This window comes from Halichoerus grypus, chromosome 5, assembly GCF_964656455.1.
Source record: "Halichoerus grypus chromosome 5, mHalGry1.hap1.1, whole genome shotgun sequence".
NCBI classification, from domain to species: Eukaryota; Metazoa; Chordata; class Mammalia; order Carnivora; family Phocidae; genus Halichoerus; species Halichoerus grypus.
The window spans coordinates 162768356-162790186 of NC_135716.1; the positions used below are offsets into that span (position 1 = coordinate 162768356).

Genomic DNA, 21831 nt, shown 5'->3' on the forward strand with positions numbered 1-21831 from the left:
GGAGTCTCAGTGTCCTCACTCACATACCATGTGGTTCCTCAGGCACCTTCCCAACTCTGGAATTCTATAATTAAATTTGAAGCCATGTTTCCAAATGCTCTCTTTTCACTCCAAGTCCCTGCACACCTTATGATGTATTGAATCTAATTGTGCACCAGGCCTTGTTTGAGACATCATTAACCTAGTAATTATTATTAGCTGTCATCTCAATTAATCCTTAGTACAAGCCTGAGAGGAGGTACTACTTTTATCCCCATTTTACAGATAAGAACACTAAGTCCAGAAAGTTAAGATGATTTTCCAATTAGAGTTCAGATTTAGGGCTGTGTGACTCCTTATTATCTTGCCATTCCCATACCACCCTGTGATGTGTGTAGGGATCAACTTCCCTTGCTATAATTGGGGAAACTGAGGCCAGAGAAGGGAGGTAAAGTCCTCAAGGTCGAACAGCAAGTTCATGGCAGAGCTGGGTAAATCCAGGCTTTGTGCCTCCCAGCTTACCCTCACCTCCTGCCCAGCACTGGCTAATTTTCTTTTTTTTTCTTAATAAAGATTTTATTTATTTATTTGACAGAGAGAGAGCGAGAGAGGGAACACAAGCAGAGGGAGTGGGAGAGGGAGAAGCAGGCCTCCCGCTGAGCAGGAACCCCGACGCGGGGCTCGATCCCAGGACCCTGGGATCACGACCCTAGCTGAAGGCAAATGCTTAACGACTGAGCCACCCAGACATCCCAGCACTGGCTAATTTTCAAAGAGGGAAGCTGATGAACCAGACACAGCCCTTGAGTTGGAGTCAAATGCCCAGAACTGAATGGGGGTGGGGTTGTCAGGTGAGGAAGGTCATGTTTGTTCAGCCCTGCCTGGGTCCTCCCTCCCCAAGCTCAGTCCAGAGAAGTGTTGACTTTGTGCAAGTCTTAAAGGGAGAAAAGGTGACATTACCTGTGAAGTGGGGGAGGGCAGGGCCAGAGGACCGCCCCCCATCCTTCTCCATTCTCCCCACTGTGCTCTCCACTCTCTCTCTCTCATTCAATCACTCACCCAACAAACCCGTAGAGAGTGCCTACTATGTGCTACCACCGAGATAAGCAATGACAGGTGCATACCAGGTCTCTATCCAAGCGTTGACAGTGACTAGGCAGTCACAGCTCATGTACAGAGGCAAGGCTAGAGAAGAGGCTGCGGGAGGAGGTTCTGCTGAAGCTGAGGCCTGCAGGAAGAGTCAGAACTTGGCAGAGTGTTCCAGGAAGAGGGAACAGCATGTGCAAGGGTTAGGAGGCCAGAAATGGGGTTATGCGACAGAGGGTTGAATGTGACACAGAAGGCAGAGCAATGCAGCTGGAGAGGAAAGCAGGGCTGGGCCACACCATGCTGTGAGACATCTGAGGGCACTGTGGAGCCATGACAAGGTTTTATGCAGGGCAGGGGTGAGGTCATATTTGCATGCGGTAGAGCAAAACTGGAGGCAAGGAGAAGGCTGGCAAAGCTGCAGCATGGGCTGGAGAGAAAGACGGAAGAAGGGAGAAGTCTCCCGGGAGCACTGGGGGCTGTTTTGGAGCCATAGTGCTCAGCCTCACTCCCTCATTTCAAGAGCCCCAGAGAGGACAGGTACAGCAAGCTGGCAGTTCCCACATTGTTCCCACACCAACAGAACCCGTAGAATGTGATTCCTGCTGTCTCCCACACCATGCATCCCTGGGTAAACAAGTCTGGTGGCAGGGAGCTCACTAGCTCTACCACAGCCCATCCCACTACTGGACCATAATCATTAGGAGGTCCTTCCTTATGTGGGTCCCCTTGCGTCCCCACTGGTCCTAGCTCTGTCCTCTGCGTCCCCCAGACAAGACTGGCCTCCTTCTCATAGGATGGCCCTTTAAAGATCCCTCTGTTACTGCTTTTCCAAGGACACCTTCCTATTCTTCAGCTGCATAAACTGAGGCAGGAGTCCTGGATTCCTCTACGACCTAAGCACCTTAGTGGACATGAGAAAAGGGGAGTCAGCCTGGGTTTGACTCTTGGGCTTGCCACTTCCCAGCTGGGTGATCTTAGGCAAGACACTTCACCTCCCTAGCCTCCATCTTCCTGTCTGAGAAATAGGAATAATAATATCTATCCTTACTGTGAGGACCCAATGAGTCAAACTGATATTAATACCTAATGAGAGCTGGAATTTGTTGAGGGACTATCATGCACCAGGTGTTGTCTTGCTGGGCTGGCCCACATGCCTGGCCCATTCTGGTTGGGAATCACGTGGACAACATGGAGACCCGGCAGCATGCAGACCTAAGTTCAAATCCTACCTCTGCCCCTTACTAACTTTTTAACCTCAGACAAGCCAGCCTTTGCATCTCAGCTTCTCCATCTGGTAGAGGGTAATATCACAGGCAGCTTGCCAGGTTGGATAAGACAAGGCATATAAAGCACCTGGTGTTATTAATATCACTTCTCTCACTTGAGTCCACAAAATTGGACCGAGTACAATGTACTTCTAAGCGCCAACAGTGGGGGGTGGGGGTGGGGGAAAGAACTATTGGCTACTTGCCCAAGGTCACTCAATCTTTGCCTCCAAGTCTGTTTTTGCCCTGTTCCTTGCCTCCTCCAGACCTGGGATCCCAACCTCGTGTGGGCACAGCTATAAGGGCAGGGGAACAACCTGCCCCTGGGGAGCAGTCTGCTACCCCTGCCTTGACGCTTCAGTCTCTGGCCAGATGTGGGTGGCTTGCAGGCTGCGGTGATCATCATTCTACCCCTATTGTCCTCATCCACTCTGCTGATCCTCAGCTGCATGCTATGGAAGACATGCTACTGGCGGTCTCGCGTCCCCCACTCCAGCCTGGCGTCCCCATCAGGAGCCCAGGTAAGCCACTCAAGGACTGAAAGACTGGGAAGTTTCCATTTCTGTTTATTCTCCATCTCCTCGTGCTTAACACTGGGGAAAAGCCCTATAACATCTGTATTGCCCAAAGGTGTGACATGTGACTCTTACGTCAAGAGAAGAAACCCCTTTACTCTCTTGAGGCAATAAGCAATAATGTGCTGAGCTAGATAAAGCCATGCAGAGAGCACAACCTATGTGGTCTCATAGTCTCTGAACCCTTGTCCAGGTTCTGTTGGACATGACTCACAAAACCTTGGGTTAAGGAAGCCCATTCTGCAGCCCCTGTAACTGTGGCTCTGGGTGACTATGAGACCAAGGCTGCCCTTGGCCACACACTGCCCCCCTATCACCCTGAAAACCCCCCTTCCTGAGCTGGTGGGACCTCCACAGGGAACCTCACCAAGGAACAGGAAGTCCTGCTCCAGGGACTGAATGAGAGCATGAGGGTTCACCCCAGTTGGGGCGTGCCTTATCACATTATCCAAGGCTTGCTGTCCTTAGAATTTTCCACCTGTCATATATATTTTTTAAAGATTTTATTTATTTATTTGACAGAGAGAGAAGGAGAGAGCACAAGCAGTGGGAGTGGGAGAGGGAGAAGCAGGCTCCCCGCTGAGCAGGGAGCCTGACGCGGGGCTCGATCTCAGGACCCTGGGATCATGACCTGAGCCGAAGGCAGAGGCTTAACCAAGGGAGCCACCCAAGTGTCCCCACCATTTGTCATGTCTTAAAACACACATCACTTGTGCTTTCCTGAGGTCATGGAGTTTCCGCTTATTACATGGTTTTTCTGGAGAACATGACCCTAAGCCCCTGACAGGCAAGGCTTGGATGGCATGAAAATTGCCGAGGCCCTGAACCCCTGCCCAGCCTGAAGCCTCCCCTCTACTCTATCCACTGCCTGATCTCTGGGATTCAGAGGGGCAACAAAGGGAGGAAATGGGTATCACACAGCTAATACAAAAGCCCAGAATTCTCACTGGTGCCCAAGATCTCAGACGTCTGTCCTGACTATCTGCCAGCCACAGGTTCATGGCTTCTTCCACCCATCCAATGATAACCAAGTATGTTGGGTGCTGGGTTCATAATGACAAATGAGACCCAGACTAGTAATCTGTGCTTGGAACAGAACAATGATAATGAGAAGTGCTTGGATGGGGTACAGGAGTTTGTGGAAGCATAGAGAAGAGACCATTAACCAGCCAGGGAAGGAGAGTTAAGGAGATTTCCAAGAAGAGGCATCTAAACCAAGAACTGAAGAATGACTAGCAACTTGTTAGAAGGAAGGTGGAAAAGGTAGAGGGAACAGGAAATGCAGTGTAGGGGTTGGCAAAATAAGGCCCACTTCCTGGTTTTATAAATAAAGTTTTATTGGAACATAGTCATATCCATTCACTTATGTATTTGTCTCTGAGTGCTTTTGCTGTACACAGCAGAGTGAAATAGTTGTGACAGAGATACTATGGCTTGCAAAACATAAAATATTTACTACGTGTCCCTTAACAGAAAAAGTTTGGTGACTCCTAGAGGTGACAGAACTCATGCTGCCCTTTAGGAACATAATGGCTGGAGGGTAGAGGGAGGAAATGTGCAGTAGGCAGCTCACAGTGAGTCCTTAATGGATTGACCCAGAAATAGACACATCTGATTTAAACTGATCTAATCAGGAGCACCTGCGTGGCTCAGTCTATTAAGCCTCCAACTCTTGATTTCAGCTGGGGTCCTGAGATCAGCCCCACATCAGCCTCCACGCTCAGTGGGGGAGCTGTGCTTGAGATTCTCCCTCCCTCTCCCTTTGCCCCTCCCCCCACTCGTGCTTGCTCTCTCTCTCTTTGTCTCTCTCTCAAATGAATAAACAGATCTTTTAAAAAATAAACTGATCTAATCAGATTCTCTCTTCCTAGGAATTTGAAATGTGGAATATAAGACCCAGAAATGGAGCTGAGTTACAATAACATCTGTGAACCTCTGCTGATGGGCCCCCAGACTGGTTAATCAACAATTCCTTTGAGTCAGAAGCCTCTTGCAATCAATTCCCCAAACTTTGAATTTTCATTTCCTTTCAAAGTCAGTTTCTGCTATTTTTAATAACTTTAAAATTCAGGGAGTAGAGAAAGAAGAAGCTGAAAGGGTATGTAGGTTTAATCAGCACAGTCCAATGTAAGTATAATATGAACCACATATGCAATTTCACATTTTCTAGTACGCACACTGAGGAAGGTAAAAAAATGAGTGAAATTAATTTTAATAACATATTTTACTTCACCCAATATATATAAATATTTCAGTATGTAGGCAATATTTAAAAACTGTTAATGAGATATTTTATATTCTCTTTGAATTACATCTTTGAAATCTGGGGTGGGGATGCCTGGGTGGCTCAGTTGGTTAAGCGTCTGCCTTTGGCTCAGGTCATGATCCCAGGGTCCTGGGATCGAGTCCCATACGGGACTCCTTGCTCAGCAGGGATCCTGCTTCTCCCTCTGCCTGCCGTTTCCCCCTGCTTGTGCCCTCTCTCTTTCTCTCTGATAAATAAATAAATAAGTAAATAAATAAATAAACAAATCTTTGAAATCTGGGTTGTATCTTACATTTATAGCACATCTCAAATCAGACTGGCCACATTTTGAGCACTCCATAGCCACATGAAGTTGGTGGTTAACATAATGGACAGCGCAGATTTAGATCCTCAGGGCCTTGGAGGGGCAGCTAAAAAGTCAGGGCTTCATTCTGAAAGCAGTGGGCATCCCCCAAAGAGATTCAAGCCAGGAAGTAACATGATTAAAAAAGATTCATTTTAGAAAGATCATTCTGACTTCCCCTTAAAGAATAGACTGGACAGAAGTTAAGGCTAGCGTTGGTGAGATCAGCTGGGAGGAGTTAAAGTCATCCAGATGAGAGATGAGAGATGATGATGGCAGGATTTGGCAATGGCAGCAGGAATACTGAGATACAATTGAATTCAAGAGATGCTTAGGAGACAGACGCAACATGCCTCATCATCACTGTTGCCCTGAAACATGAGTGCTATATCCTACCTGCACACCTTTGTGTATCTCCTCCCCACACACCTTTGTGTATCTCCTCCCCACCACCCCATCCCAAATATCTTCTTTTCTCTCTGGCAACCAAAGAAGCAAATCCTCCCAATTTTTAAGGCTGTAGTCCATGGTAGCTACGCATGCAGAATAGTTCACAGCAGGGGATCAATTAACAAATGTTTCCTTCCTCCCTCAAGAAAGTCTTTTCCAAGGGTGCCTGAATGACTCAGTCCATAGAGCATGAGACTCTTGATCTCAGGTTCATGAGTTCAAGCCCCACGTTTGGCTCACTTAAAACAAACAAACAACTGAGGGGCGCCTGGTGGCTCAGTCGTTAAGCGTCTGCCTTCGGCTCAGGTCATGATCCCAGGGTCCTGGGATCGAGCCCCGCATCGGCTCCCTGCTTGGTGGGAGACCTGCTTCTCCCTCTCCCACTCCCACTGCTTGTGTTCCCTTTCTCACTGTGTCTCTCTCTGTCAAATAAATAAAATTAAAAAAAAAAAACTGAAAAAAGAAAAAAAGAAAGAAAGTCTTCTCTGAATGCTCCTGCCCACACCTAACCCCCAAACCTGAAATATGAAAACTGGGAATATTGGTGCCCCCCCCCCCGCAACGAGGTAGGCTAAAGGTCCTGTTCTGGGAAGTTGTTGGCAACTCTGAGAGGTGCAGTGATTTCAGCTGCATGAGTGAAGGTGGAGAGTTGTATTGAATCAGGGTTATGGTTTTGCCAAGAGAATACAACAAATAGAAAAGAGACAAGATTGTTGAGGGTGATCGTGAGAGAATGATGCTAAAGTTTGACCATGGAATTTAAGCTGGCATGGGAATCTTTAAGTGCTATTCATAAGTATTCCAATTCTCCAACCTCACCCCTCCACCTCAAACTTCTGGACTTTGGGTAAAAATGCACTTTCCTATTCACTTGACGTTAGGCATGGCCATGTGACTAATATTGGCCAGCTAGTAACAGATCCTACCTGGAGCATATAATTGACAACAAAACCCTCAGAGTTCTCTTTTCCCTCTGACATAGTGACCACCATGACTTGAGATGTTGGCTTTTCTGTCAGCCTGGGTTTCTGACTACAATAAGCAGAGCCCCCTGTAAACCCACAAGGTTCAAGTTGTATGAGCAAGAAATAAAACCTTATTGTGTTAAAGCTTAAAATGTAAACCTTAAATGTAAGCCTAAAATTTTGGGATTGTTACTCCATTACCACTTAGCCTATCTTGACTGATATAGCTGGAAGAGAGAACATTAACAGAGAGAGGAAACGCAAAATATAGGATTACTAGATTTCAGTTCCTGGTATTAAAGGATTGATGGAGTCAGAATAGGAGAGAGAATAACTGGAAAGGTATGAGGTGTTCCTTAGAAAGTCAGATTCATGGCGAGGTCAATGGATGACTATGAGTGAGTGGCTGAGATGAAAAGAAGACAAGATCTTTGAAGCAAGAAATGGAGAGGACAGAATGTTGGAAGGACCATCTCTGTGTATACTGAAATCATTAAAGAATGAAACAGAAGCAGTGTTGAAGAGAGTGACAGCCAGATGCTAAATATGGTATTGTTTCTCTTCCCACAAGCAAGACATGAATGCCATGAGGGCGGGGACTTTTGTGCTCATTTTTGTGTCCCCAGTGCCTGGAACAGTGCCCAGCACAGAGAAGGCACTTACTAAATATTTGCTGAATGAATGACTAGATGAAGAGGAGAGTAGCACCCCATATACTCTGACAACTAAATCTAACTCAAGGAAGAGAGTTCCCTCCAGTTCTCGCTTCCTTGACTCTATTTTACTGTAGCACTTCTTCCCAAGACCACAGTAGTTGTTTTCTCTTTGTCCATCCTAGAGTCTGCTTGTTGACCTACCTTGTTGTGGCCAGAAGTCTTAAGGAACTACTTATCCCCATGGCCTGCATGCTAGCAACTCTAGCTAATACCATCCCCCACATTATTACCAAACAGTGACACTGTTCTCTCCTCTGCTTTCTCCCTCATTCCCACACCCAACTCCTTTAGCAAATGTCTTCATTTTATTTCCAGACATATCTCAAATTCGTCCCCTGCTCTTCCACCTCACAGCCACTGTCCTGGTTCCGATTCTCATCATCTCTCCCCTGGCCTACAACAACAGTCTCCTCCTAATCTCCCTGCTTTCTCTCTTTGCTTCTCATCTCTCTATATTATCTAGTTAGCTATTGCTGCATAACAAAGTACTTAAAAATTTCATTAAAACTTAAAACCACAAACATATTATCCCACACTTTCTTTTGGTCAGAAACGTGGTAGTGGCTTAACTGGGTAGCTCTGGCTCAGGGTCTGTCACATGGATGCCATCAGGAGTTGGCCATGGCCAAAATCATTCCAAGGACTGCCTGGGGAGGATCCACCTCCAAGCTCACTCACATGACTATTAGAAGTCCTCAATTCTTTGCTAGCTATTGGACAAAGACATCAGTTCTTTGACACATAGTCCTCTCCATAGAGCAGCTCATACCATGGCATATGTCTTCCCTAAGAACAAATGAAAGCAAGAGAAAGAGAGGGTACCCAAGACAAAAGCCATAGTTTTTGTAATCTAACCTCAGAAATAATAATCCATCACTTCTAACACGTTCTATTCATTAGAATGGAATAGAATCAATAAACACAGTCATGGAATCAATAAACACAGTCCATACTTAAAGGGGAAGGAATCTCACCAGGCTATGAATACTGGAGTTCAGGATCATTGGTGACATCTTAAGAGACTGCCTACCACATCCTCTTCACTGCCTCCTAGGGAGCCATGTAAAGGGCATAGCTGACCCTTTCTCTTTTCTGCGCAGAAACTTCTGTTGACCTGCTGATACCTCAAGGATGAAACATTCATAATATTCCCCAACCTCCATTTCATTCTCATCCTCCATCCAGTACTCCAGTTCCCAAGAAAGGATTCTAAATTATCACACTATTATTCCTTTGTACAGACCATTTCCCCTCCACCTCCCCTGACTTTTCTACCTGGCCAACTCCTACCCATCCATCAAAGCCCACTGCTTCTGTCCTAACCCTAGCAGGCAGTTACATCTATCCCTAATCAGACCTCCCTTGGCACCCTGTGCTTTCCACTAACACCACTTACCACACCTAATCATTATTATCCCCACTCGTAGATCTCACATGATCTTAAACTTAACATGTTCAGAAGTTCATTTCTTTCTTTTTTTAAGATTTTATTTATTTATTTATTTGAGAGAGAGAGAACAAGCAGAGGGAGGGACAGAGGGAGAGGGAGAAGCAGACTCCCAGCTGAGCAGGGAGCCCGCTGCGGGGCTTGATCCCAGGAACCCAAGATCATGACCTGATCCAAAGGCAGACCCTTAGCCGATTGAGCCACCCAGGTGCCCCCAAAAGTTCATTTCTGCTGATTTTCATATTGATGGGATTTAGCAGATGGATCTTGGAGCCTCACCCTCTTAATTGGAGACGTACAGAACAAGTTACTGAACTTCACCATCTTAATTGACGTTATTAAAATGCCCAGAGAGCAGCCATTTGGTAATAGGGTCCTACTAAATAGATACATATGCTACTGTAAAGGCAATTATGGTCCCCGCAGACTTCTATAGGGCTGAGTGGATACGATTGAGAGGTTCCTCCAGAGCTGGTCAAGATGCTTCCCAGCCTGCCTTCTGTTTTAGCCAAGCTACTTCCTATGGAAGCCTTAGTCTCCTAATTTGTAAATGGAAATAACTTAAGTAGTTGCTATGTTAGCAAGTCAGGTGCCGTTTTAAGTGCTTTAAATGTTCGTTAATTTAATCCTTAGAACAATGGTATGAGGTAAGTACAATTATTCCATTTCACAGACGCGGAAACTGTGGCACAAAATGTGAACTTGCCCCAGGAAACAGGCAATCATGACAGAACCAGGATTCCAACACAGGCAGTGAGGGGTCGGCATCTGTCAAAATAACTTCACAGGCTTGTGCGGATTAAATGAAATAAAGCGAGTGAGAGGCAAGGCACACAGTTAGTACTCTTTATTATTTTAAAACGTAAAAACAGCTTGGCCTCCAGGTCAAGAATTCGTTCAAAGTCCCTGATTTTCCGCGTGAACTCATCAGGTGTCTCTCCCGGGTATGAAACGGGCGGGCGGGGAGGACACCTGAGACGAGCCTCCAAGCACCCTACGGCAACCGGGTCCTTTTCCTCTAGGATCCTCCCACTTTGTAAGTGAGGCGGAAGTAGCTGGTGGAAACAAACCCACTTCCGGTGTTACTTCGAGCCTTTCACGCCCGGCGGAGACCAGGTAGCCGCCTTCCCACGCCGCTTTCGTCCCGCGCTGACCCCTTTCCCGTGGGAGCCTCGCCCGCGGCGAAGGTTCGGTTTTCCATTGGTGGAGGCTGGTAGCTGCGTCGGTCTTTCAACCAATGGACTGCGCTCTCTCTTCCGTTTGGTAAGGTCAGCTCCTCCTCCGGGCCGGCAGAGAGCGCGAGAGCGCAGGGCTCGAAGCCTAGGAGGCTCTCTGGCACGGAAGGGACGTCACGCTACCGGAAGTCCGCGGCCGCCGCGGCTGGAAGCCGGGCGTTTGAGGTTCCGTGAGGCGGTGGCGGAGGGAATCGTTTCCGCCCTCGGCGGTCTCGTTTGTTCAGTGAGAAAACCGAGCTCCTTGCACGTATTCACTCGGCGTGAAACTCTCCCGAGACCAGCGCGATCGCACACGACTTAGCAGAGGGACCGCCCCGGGGCCGGGGGGGGGGGGCCAGTTGCTCCGCCTTTGGGGCCCCCGAGGCCGGTCTTGCAGACGTATCTCCGTTTCACAGACGGGGGAAGGCGAAACCCAGAGAGAGACAGAGTAAGGTTACTAGCGTTAGTAAATACAATGCAGGACGCCCAGTAGAGCTGAATTTCGGTGTCCTCCCTCCACAAGAAACGTCCGTCTGTAAGAATATCCCACGTATTTTCCGAGACATAACGTTTCCTTAAAAAAAAAATGTCCGTCGTTTGTCTGAATGCAGATCTATCCGGCAGGCCTAGGCCAAGCTCACCCCGCTGAGTGGAAGAGCAGAAAGAGCTATTGAGGCACCCTGTATGCCTTCCCTGCTAAGGCTCACCGGTGCGTCGACCTCACTGCCTGCGTGTACTGCTGAGGTGGCCTGCAGGGCCCCCAGCCCGTGCCGGTCTGCGGTCGGCCCTCTGCGGGATCCAGGCTGCTGTTCGGGAGCTGAGCCGAAGGGGCCGGATGCCCACCCGCCTCCCCTCGCCCTCCAAGCCTAGTTTATTCAAAAGACGCTAAGCATCTACTCTACCAGGCTCAAACCCAGGCTCCAGGTGACATTGGCAGTTAGGAGAAGCTCCCCGTCTTTGTGAGATTAACAAATGTAAAGAAAAATTACCTTGTGATCAACTGTTCTTTAATACTGGTAGATATACAGGATACTGTGAATGCTTAAGCATTACCTAGCAAAAAGGGAGAGACCCCTAAGCTGAGACCTGAGAGAGTCCTTCCTTCAACCGTTATTTATGGAACAGCTATGTATAGAGCAGAGTCTAGGCACTGGGGACAGGCAGTGAACAAATCTCTACCTTTAAGAGCTTAATTCCAAATAAAATATATAGTATGTCAGATGGTGAGCTATGGGGGGGGGAGAGTAAGGGTACCAATGGGTTACAAAATGCTGGGGTGGGAATGTTCGTTTTAAAGAGTGGTGGTCAGGAAGGCTTCACTGAGAAGGTGACATTTGAGCAAAGACCTGAAAGGGTGAGGGAGAGAGATCGTGGAGCTGTTAAGGGCTCTAAGGATTTTCAGGGATAATCTTGATGTGTTTCTTACCTTAAATAACGTTTTCAAGGATCTAATTCCTATAAAATGTGACTCCACCTAACATAGATGGGGGACCACTTTGTATGGTATTCAGAAAAGGCTTTCCCAAGAAGGTGACATTTAAGGTGACCCTTTAAAATGAGAATGAGTTCGCCCAGGAACAGCAGAGGGAACAGCAAGGGCAGAGGCCTGGAGGCAGGAAAGAACTCTGTAAATGTGAGGAACTGAAAAGAGGCCAGTAGGCTGGAGCATGGTGAGAGCAGAGTGGCATGAGAAGGGAGAGGTGGGCAGAGGCCTCAGGCAATTTCGCTTTTATTGGCATCACAGTGGGAATCAACTGAAGGGCTTTCAGCAGAGGACTGACAAGATCAGGTTCAGATTTCAGTATGATCCCTCTGACTGCTAGAAGGCTGTATTGGATAATTTTGCTGGTTGAATTTACAAAAGTTTAGCTGCTCGTCCCAGAGGTGCCAAGAAGAGGATTTAAAATGGAGCAAAGTGTTGAGAGGGAAGTCCCATCCTGTGGCCTTCCCTGTGGTCCCTGTACAACTGAATGAGCTGGCCTGAGCCTCCAAAGGGAGGGATGACACCCAGAGAGGCACAGTCTCCCTCCAGAACAGGCATAGACAGAGAGGACAACTTGTATCCCTGGGACCTCCATAAGGTTCCCTGGCGACCACCAGCCCACCAGCTCTTCTCCTTCTGCCCCTTTTGAATATACTTTCAATTATCTTCTCAAAGATCCTGTCATGTTTCTGTTCCAGAAGCACATGGGGCTCCCTACTGCCTACAGAATTAAGGTCAGACTCCTTACTCTCATTCAGGGTCCTTTATGACCCCACTGCACTGTGAGTTCCTTGAGGACTCATCTCTGCATCACCAGCGTCTACTACAGGGCATGACCACAGTAAATGCTCAAGGAATACCTTTCAGCATCTTTTACTTAGCACCTAATGATGTGCCAGGCTCTGAGCTGAGTACTTTATACCAATAGCCCTCTGAGGGAAATATATTTAGCAGCTCCATTTTACAAAGGAGGAAACAGATTCAGACAGGTCTGATGCTAGGTTTATTCACTTGTCCATTTGATACCCACTTTTTGAGCACTTACTTTGTTCTGAGTAGTGAAGACCTAGCAGTGAAAAAAGTAAAGTTCCTGCTGCCAAGCTCACATTCTGGAGGCGCTGACAGATGATGCACAGAAGAACATGTAATGGAGTGTGGTGAGTGCTGATAGGTACTGTGAAGAAAAAGAAAACCAGTTGAGGGAGGAGAGAAAGAATGCAAAGTGCTGTTTTCTAAAGACTGATCAGAGAAGCCTTTGCCTGGAGAAAAGATTTGAATAGAACCGGAAGTGAGTGAGCCCCACAGATAACCCGGGAAGTTCATTTCAGAGAGCGGGGACAGCAAGTGCAGGCCCAGCATGGGTGCGATGTATGGAGTGTTTGAGGAATGGAGGGGCCAGTGTGTCTGCGGAGAAGTAAGGGAGGAGGAGAGGGAGCCAGAGAAGTAGCTGGATGAGGATTTTAAAGGTTATTCTCAATGAAATGGGAATCGCGGCGGCAACTGGCTCCAGTGCTGAGCAGAGTGGACAGTGGAATGGCAGGAGGGGGCCAGTCCCTGAGTGAGAGGGGTGGCAGCTTGGTCTGGGAGTGGCAGGAGCAGGTCCGTGAGCCTCCCAGAATGAGTGAGCGAGCGAGTGAGCCCACAGGAGAAGCCTCGGGAGGCACAGATGGGTTGTGGGGAGTTGTTGAGAGGAGGGTGTCCCTTAGGTGAGGTCCCAGGGCAGGATGGGTCTGGCAGAGGCCAACAGGAAAGTGACCTCCGGGGCAGCCAGCATGGCATGCAAGTTCACTGCCAGTGGCCTGCTTAGGGAGGCGCTCAAAGAGGCAAATGCCTGTGCAGCCCGGGCTCCTGGAGACTCAGGTCAGATTCCCCTGGAGAGGCCTGAGGGCCTTCACATCCTCCACCTGTTTAATACTCTTCTCTTCACAAAAAGATGGAAATGACAGACGAAAACAACTGAAATGACTGTTTATTATTCTCAAGCAAATCACAGCAACTTCTGTGTATATCTTTCTCAGAAAAGTATAAATTTCACACTCTTGCAGCAAATGGAACATGAAACATTTGAAAGGCTCCAGTGAGAAATCCGTTCAAACTCCGTGCCAGCCGCTGTCACTTTAAAAGCCACAGAAGCGTCTCCCCAGCGAACCTGCCTGAAGCAGCCTCGGACGGGGCCTAGGCGATGGGCTACGCCTGGATCTCCCTGCAGCCAGCGGTCTTAGCAGTGCATCTGCTGCCTTTGGAAGCAGATGGCCGGTTCCAGCAGAACCTGTGTTTGCCCTCCTTCCCTCTCCTCCAAAGGAGGAGCATGAGCGGGTCCAGATCTGCTCGGGCATCAAAACGGAAGAAGTCTCAGAAACAGCCTCACGCATGAGGGCAGAGCCCGGCACGGGAAGATGAAAAACCTGGTGGTGGGTAGAGAACCAGCGGGCAGTACAGTGACCCTCTCTCCTTGGTCCCCGAGTCTCTTGGGGCCCTGACCTTTCAGCCTGTTTATTGTTGAAGTACCACAAACTAGGCCTAGCCTGGAAAAGGCATCTCTGCTTTTGACAAGCGCCCAGTTCACTCAGAACACGTTGCCTCATGAGGTGACCTCAGAGCCACATGCAGGAGTCAGGATTGGCTGAGATGCTGAAACTGGCTACCAGGTATGATATTGTGACTTACAATAACAGACGTGTTTTGTTTTCATCCCCATTCCTGGCACAGAGATCCTAAAATTTCCTAAGTGACAAGAGCGACAAAGGTGTCTTTTGTTATTTCCTACCCTCAAACCCTGGGGAGGGGAGGAGGCTGGAGATTAAGTTCAGTCACTGATGCCAGTGATTTAATCAGTCCTGCCTAGGTAATGAACCCTCCATAAAAGCCCACAGGACAGGGTTCGGGGAGCTTCCAGGCCAGTGAACACATGGGAGTGCTAGGAGAGTGATGCCTAGGGGGCACGGGAGCTCTGCACCCTTTCTCCAGAGCTTGCCCTGTGCAGCTCTTTCTCTGGCTATTTCCTTTCATAATAAACCAGTAACAGAGTAAGTAAAGTGTTGCCCTGAGTTCCGTGAGCCAGTCTAGCATATTGATTGAACCCAAGGAAGGGGGTTATTGGAAGCTCCAATCTATAGCCGGTTGGTCCAAACACAGGTCACGACCTGGACTTGGAGATCGGTGTCTGAAGTGGGGGGAGAGTGGGGTAGTTTTGTAGGACTGAGTCCTTAACCTGTGGGATCTGAAGCTATCTCTGGGTAGACAGTGTCAGAATCGAGTTGAATTGCGGGACACCCAGCTTGTGTCAGAGGACTGCTTGGCAGTGTGGGGAAAAAAACCCATGTACCAGGCTTACCCAGAGAGAAGCTCAAGTGAAGGTATAAAAACATTCATAATGATATGTCCAGAACAGGCCAGGCCACAGGGATGGGCAGTAGACTAGTGACTGCCAGGGGCTGGAGGAAGGGGGAAATGGGGCGTGAATGCTAATGGGCACAGGGTTCCTCTTCGAGGTAATGAACATGTTCTGGGATTGGACAGTAGTGATGGTTGTGCAGACTCTGTGAATATACTAAAAACCACTGAATTCTGTACTTGGAAAGGGTAGGTTTTAAGGTATGTGAATTTTATATTTCAATTTTTTTTAATTGCAGAAGAAAAAAGTCTTTCAGGTCCCCTGTAGCAGCTGGGGGAACTCTAACATCTGATCTCCTTTGCTAAGCAGCTCACCCCCCCGCCTCCAGTGCATCGCCTGGGACCATAGCAGTGACAATGAACTTCCAGCTGAGGGGACATCAGTGTCAGGGCCCTTGGCACTGGACGTGGCGGTGCTCTGTGGCCAGCCCTGCTTTGGCAGTTACTGCCTGAATAAGCGAAACCAATCACCCATATCTGCATTACTCTTACTGCCTTGCAGACCTGCAAGAACAGTAAGGGTGCAGGGTCTCTTCAGAACGTCTCTGACACCCATCTCTTTGCTCTTTATCTTTGGTATGAATTTCCAAAGCTGTGTCAGGTACTCAGTCGCCCTCACGTTGGGCCAGGCCTTAGGCAGGGTGTTGGGTTCACATAGAGGCCCCCCACCAGTCGGGAGCTGCAGCTCCAGGGCTGAAGGACGGCAACTCTGACCCCTGCCTCAACCCCTAACAGCTCACTCTTCCTCATGACACCAGGCATAGCGGCCCGTGCAGAGGACAGAGATGAGTCAGAGAGCCGGGGGCCGGTGGGAGATGTCCACGCTGCAGCTGGGTCAGGACTGAAGCAGAGGGCATGGGGTCATCAGTGCGGGGTGGGAAAGTCTCGGCCCTGGCCTAGCCCAGGCTGCTTTGTGAATTGAACTGCTAGATTCCACTGGAGTATTAAAAAAAAAACCTAAATATTTATTTGCTTCATATTTACAAAGGTGGGAAGGAGACCAAGGGAGACCCCAAGAACACCCCCACACCTGGCTGACCAGGCCCCTTGCGCTGCAGAGGAGGCAGACACAGCTGGAAGGGACAGGATTTATGTTGCATACTTGAACTACAGCGAGTGTAAGACTGGTCCTATTTAGAGGGCAGAAACACTACAGGTGGAGCGTGGGGGGCAGCAGAGTGAGCACTGGAGTCCTGGCCGAAGGGTGCCCCTGCTTGCTGCCTTCCCCACGTCTCCCAGAGGCATCTCTGCGGCCCCGCTGGAGTTCTCCAGGGGGAAACGGGGTCCGCTCACATGATGCTCGCCGGGGTGAAGACAGGGCCCACGCACAAGGTGTCTGTGATCTCCCAGCCACAGGACAGAGGCTTGCACATGCCCTCAGTGTCCTCGTCCTGTTCTGCAGGCAGCAGCTGCCCTCGAAGCGCTTCCCTGCGGGCGAGAGAGGGGCACTGGAGGCGGCTAGCATGGAGCCCACAGGCCAGGGGCTCCTGAAGGCCCCTGCACCAGAAGAGCCAGCCCGCTCTGTACGGTTCCCACCTGGCCCCAGAGCACAGCCTAGGGCAGGAGCAGGGGTGGGTCTGCTGACCTCTTCCCCCACCGCTCTCTTCTCCCCTGTGGCCCGCCTCTACAACAAGGGAAAAAGAACCCACATTTATTGAGTACTTACGACAGGCCACACATTGTGCCAGGCACCTTACTTACAGCATCTCATTGTGTCCTCGCCCAAACCATGTAAGGGCATTATTATCCCCATTTTACCAATGAGGAAATTGAGGCCGAGAGAGAAGTGACCTGCATAAGGTCACATCCCTAGAAGGTGGCAGAACTAGGATTCAACACAACTCTCTCAGTCCAAAGCCCACATTCTTTATATCCCAGGCTTAGGACTTTAAAAAAAATCCTCTCCTGCTCCCCTCAAAAATCCTACAAACCTACCTACCCAGGTTGATAAATGGCCCCACCGTCTGACCAGCTGCTCAGCCACAAGTCTGGAATCTTGTTCCCGTGCCCAGTCCATCCCTGCCGAGCCCAGCTCCTGAACTTCCTTACTCCTCTCTCCATTCCCAGGGCCACCACCATCTCTAGCCAGGGCTACACAGTCTCCCTGCTCTGCTCCTGCCTCCTCCAGACAATTCTGGCCCAGGTTCATTTTTCCAGGAGGCGAATTCCTGCGCTTGAGCCGCCAGCAGCTTCCGTCTGCTCTCAGGCCCTGCCCAGCCCGGGCTCCCACCTGCAGCAAGGCCTCCCTCCTTGCTGACGTGTACACTTCAACAGCAAGTCAGTGGTCAGGCTATTCTTTCTGGCGGGAAGCTCCCCAGGCCAGGCACCCTGCACCGTCTGTCTATCTCCTTCTCTCTCAAAATGGGTTGGTCCAATTTCTTAAAAAAGCATCAGTGACAGACTTCCCACTGCCTTCGAGATCAAGTCCAACCTGGGCCTCCAGGGTGCTTCTCCATCCAGTCTTCTGCACAGGCCACTCCAGCCAGATGCAACTATTTGCAGTTCTTCGAATGAACGGGACTCAAACCCCACCTCCCTCAGCCTGGACCACCCCCGTCAGCCTTCCTGTGGCTGGCTAACACCTCCTGGCCCTGACCACCCCTCCGCACCCCGCTGTCCCTCGCTCCCCAGTGACCTTTCTGCTCTCTGCGCCAGAGTCTGTGTGTGCAGGTCACCACGCCATCTCGGATTCCCTTGTCCCCCTGGGACCCGGCCCAGAGCCAGGCTCTAAAGCAGGGTGTTTGGGCGGGACGCCTTTGATATGGGGAATTTCTGGCACAGCCATTTTAATACATCAAAATGTTTTGTTTCTAGCAATGAATAAACGGACTCCCTGCACCTCCTGTGCCAGCGTTTGCTTATGATGGAGCAGGGATGGTATAAGGAGGCCTGTGTGGTTGGCTTTTTAAGTTTGGTTCAGGCCTTGTCACAACACCCCTGATGTCACAGTGGCTGCATCAGCCCAATCCTGTGCCCCCGCGGGGAGTAGACACAACAAAGGTCTGTTGACTGGATGAATGAAATGCGACTTTGAGACTGAGCCCCATCAGGCTGGGGGTTGGTAGCATTGTTGGGGAGCGGGGTGCTCAAGCACCCAGCATGTCCCCCAGAACACAGGCTGCACTCACTCCTGAGGCCCAGCACAGAAGTCCCATCAACTGCTGCTGCCCCTGCAGGGCGTCTCCCAGCCCCCAGAGGGGCTCGTCTCCACTGACCAAACCTCTCTCTTTGTGATAGCACGATTCTGTGCAGGTGATAGGAGATGCCTGACAGAAGGCCAGACAGGAGGGCTCAACAAAAGTGACTTCTGTCTGTCTCGTGCCCCTCTTGCCTCACTGGATCCCAGCACTGGCCCGGTGAGGCAAGTGGGGCGAGTGTTGTGTGCATTTCCTAAGGAAGCTCAGCCAGCAGGCAAGTCTTTCCCAGGCCACAGAGCTCAATCCACATCTGCCCTTGTCCTCCCTTATTGTCCCCAGTAGCCAGAGTGGTCTTTCTAAAATCCAAACCAGACCACGTCACTCCCCTGCTTCAAATCAGTCCATGCTTCCCACTGCTCAGAGCCCTTCACTTGGCCTTCAAGGCCCTTCCCAGCTCCAGCCCTGCTCCCTCTCTAGCCACAACCAGCCTCAGGTAGTTTCTTGAAGACAGCATGCTCGCTCCCTGTTCTTTCTGCCTGGAACTCCGGGCTGCCTCTTGCTGGTTAACTCCCACTCATCTACCATCTTCCTTCCTCTGGGAGGTCAGTCTGGGCCCTCAGGTTCCACAGCCCGCCCTCACCGCCCCCTCCCCCGTATTATCAGGAGTGACTGTCTGCTCCTCTGTCTCTCACAGGGTGCTGAGCTTCTCAAGGGAAGCTCCATCTCATTCACGGCCACGGCCAGGTGCCAAGCGCAGGCCTCACTTGTAATCGATAGCCAAGAGCTCCTTGTCAAACTGGGTTACACGGAAACCAGTCTCAAATCTCAGATTTCTCTTGTTCCCTGCCTGCTCCCTTCTCCTCCCCCACTCCCTTCTCAGCAGGGCCCCCTTACCAGGCCACCCGGGACATGGCATAGGTGACTCGGCAGGTCTGGGTCTCCCCGAGGGGGGAAGCCATGCCCACGGTGTAGGCGCCCATGTTCTCAAAGACCAGCCAGTCCCCTACGTGTAGTTGCGGCAGCCACAGGCCCTCAGCCACGCGGTCACGGCCATCGGCCACAGGGCCCCACAGGCTGCTGCTGTACAGGGACTGCTCCGCGGATGATCTCTGCAGGAGAGAGGCACAGTCACATTCAGCTTTCCTGGGCACACTGAGCGCAGCCTTAGCACTCCCTCCCTCAAAAGCTTTCCATGGCTCCCGTAACCAGTACAATAAAGACGGGAGGGGCCTTCTAGCCTGGCATCTAAGCCCCTCCTGCTTCTCTGCATTCATTGCCTTGTACATTCTGAAGCCACAATGCCTGGTCTTCAATCCAGGCTCCAACACTTACTAGATACGTGACCTTGGGCAAGGTACTTAATCCCTCTGAACCTCCATTTGCTCGTTTGTAAAATGGGAATAACTGTAGTATCTACCTCGTAGGGTCACTGAAAGGATAAATGAGTGTATGTAGGGCATTTAGACCAGCGTCTGGCACATGACAAGGGCCCAGTAAGATAGCGCTATCATTATTGTTGTTATTGTTACTACCTCTCTGTCTTCACTGGCCTATCTGCCACTTTCCAGACCCTGGGTCTGTCCATACCTCTCCAGCCCTTCCCCCTCCCTCAAATCCAGCTTGGCCTCTGGGCCCAGCCCTGGGGCTTCCTCTTCTGTGAAGGCCTCCCAGATGCCCTCTCATTCCATGCCAGGCCCCATCATAGGAGCCAGGAGTACACAGGTGAGTTAGACCCTCCCGCCCTCGGCTCTCAGTCTGGGGAGAAAGATGGGCCTCCAACAGATAATCACAGGGTGACCTGGCAGAGGTCACAGAGGAACCCATGGGGTAGACAAAATTCTTTCCATTTCAGGAAAACTGAGGCTCTGAGAAGTTATGTGACTTGCCCAAAGACACAACTACCAATTACATAAAATTAAAATTTTTTTCTTAAATGACTTAAAAATGCAGAAAAGGAATCTGTAACACAGACCATTTGCTGACAACCAGTGCAATTTGTCACAGTGTGGGATTCTGCCAGGCAGGTCCTAGAGGGGGAGTCCTGACTGAAAGATGGATATGAAGGAACCCTGACTGCCCTTTAGTCCCCTTGTCCATCCCCGCTGTGCTACTGTGTTCCAGTCACTGCCATTGCTCTGGGCTCCCAGGGAAACCTCGCTTCCCTTCCCCCAACCCCAGCCCCCCCCACTCTTCCCTGAGGCCCCAACCCCACCAACTCCTAATTTCCCTTTAGATCTCAGCTACAACAGCTTCGTGAAAACCTTTCCTAAAGCTCCATGCTCCCCCCAACAAGCTTAGCCTTCATAGCATTTGTCATAATTTATAATTAAGTATTTGTGAAATGTACCTGCTCAGGCCTGTCTTCCCTGTCAGACTCTAAATTCCATGACCCCAGAGATCATGACCATCTTGTTCACCCCTGTCTCCCCCATGCCTAACAGTCTGGCATAGAGTAGGTGCTTTTTTGAATAATATCTTTTAAGTGAATGAATGAATGAATAGGAAATACATGAGTGATAGAGAAAGAACCAGAAGAAAGAAAGGAAAGAAAGAAAAAAAAGAGAGGGAGGGAGGAAGAAAGGAAGAAGAGATTAATAGAAGCCATCTAAAGAGTCTAGAAGGAGGTAGTGGAGAAGACCAACAGGGGAAAAAGAAAGTGTTATAACACCATAGCCAGCAGCAGGGATGAGTAAAATTGAGAAAGAAAAGCCACAGATTGCATAAGCAGAAATAATATTCATGTATATGATAAAAAGCTAATAAGCCATTAGTCTCAATAAAGAAAAACATGCACATATTAAAGTAAAATATTAAAGCTATCCATATTCATTAATTGAGTCATTCAACAAATACTTATTGAGCACCTACTATGTACCAGGCTTCAATCTAGGAGCTGGGAAGTATATATTCTGGAAAAGGGAGACAAATATATCCTTGTTCATATAACTTAATGTTCTTGTTTATGAGCTTTCTGTTAATAAATAAAATTACTCTCAGTTGCTCTGAATTATTCCCCTTAGCTCCACTTCTTAAAAAGCATTAAGCTAACTTTTAAAGCTTTTGGGGGGAAATGCTATATAAATGAATCCATGAGGATCCTGAGAAAAGAGCTTCCAAAGTTTTTCCACAATAAAGTAGAAAGAAAAGACACCCTTGCATTATAATAAGAGTTCTCTTACTTCTTATTAGTGGCATAAATAAAAATCAGTGGAAAAAAATTTTAACTTCTCAGGAAATAATGCAAAGCTACCCTTTTGCTATTTAAAGTGCCCCCCCACCCCGGGATGCCTGGGTGACTCAGTCAGTTAAGCGTCTGCCTTCCGCTCAGGTCATGGTCCCAGGGTCCTGGGATCGAGCCCCACATTGGGCTCCTTGCTCAGCGGGGAGCCTGCTTCTCCCTCTGCCTGCAGCTTCCCCTGCTTGAGTTCTCTCTCTCTCTGATCAATCAATCTTAAAAAAAATAAAGCCCCCCCTTCTTTAAGAAAAAAGTAAACAAAAAAAATCTGCAA

General features: G+C 49.3%; 1 protein-coding gene and 1 long non-coding RNA gene across 7 annotated transcripts in view; one reads left to right on the top strand and one right to left on the bottom strand.

The window, feature by feature from the left end:
• Positions 1 to 10182: 10182 nt before the first annotated feature.
• LOC118518453 (uncharacterized) lies at positions 10183 to 14440 on the top strand. Its single transcript, XR_013448282.1, has 2 exons — positions 10183 to 12949; positions 13726 to 14440. It is a non-coding gene; the product is annotated as an uncharacterized LOC118518453 (long non-coding RNA).
• The window catches only part of AZIN2 (antizyme inhibitor 2), a 43144-nt gene continuing 35057 nt past the window's right edge, over positions 13745 to 21831 (bottom strand). For all 6 annotated transcript variants that reach the window (XM_036065244.2, XM_036065248.2, XM_036065247.2 and 3 more), the window contains 2 exons: positions 19217 to 19431; positions 13745 to 16613 (listed from right to left, as the gene is read on the bottom strand). In XM_036065244.2, the coding sequence (XP_035921137.1) occupies positions 16475 to 16613; positions 19217 to 19431 (354 nt within the window). In that variant the 3' untranslated portion in view covers positions 13745 to 16474. The remainder of the gene's footprint in view (positions 16614 to 19216; positions 19432 to 21831) is intronic.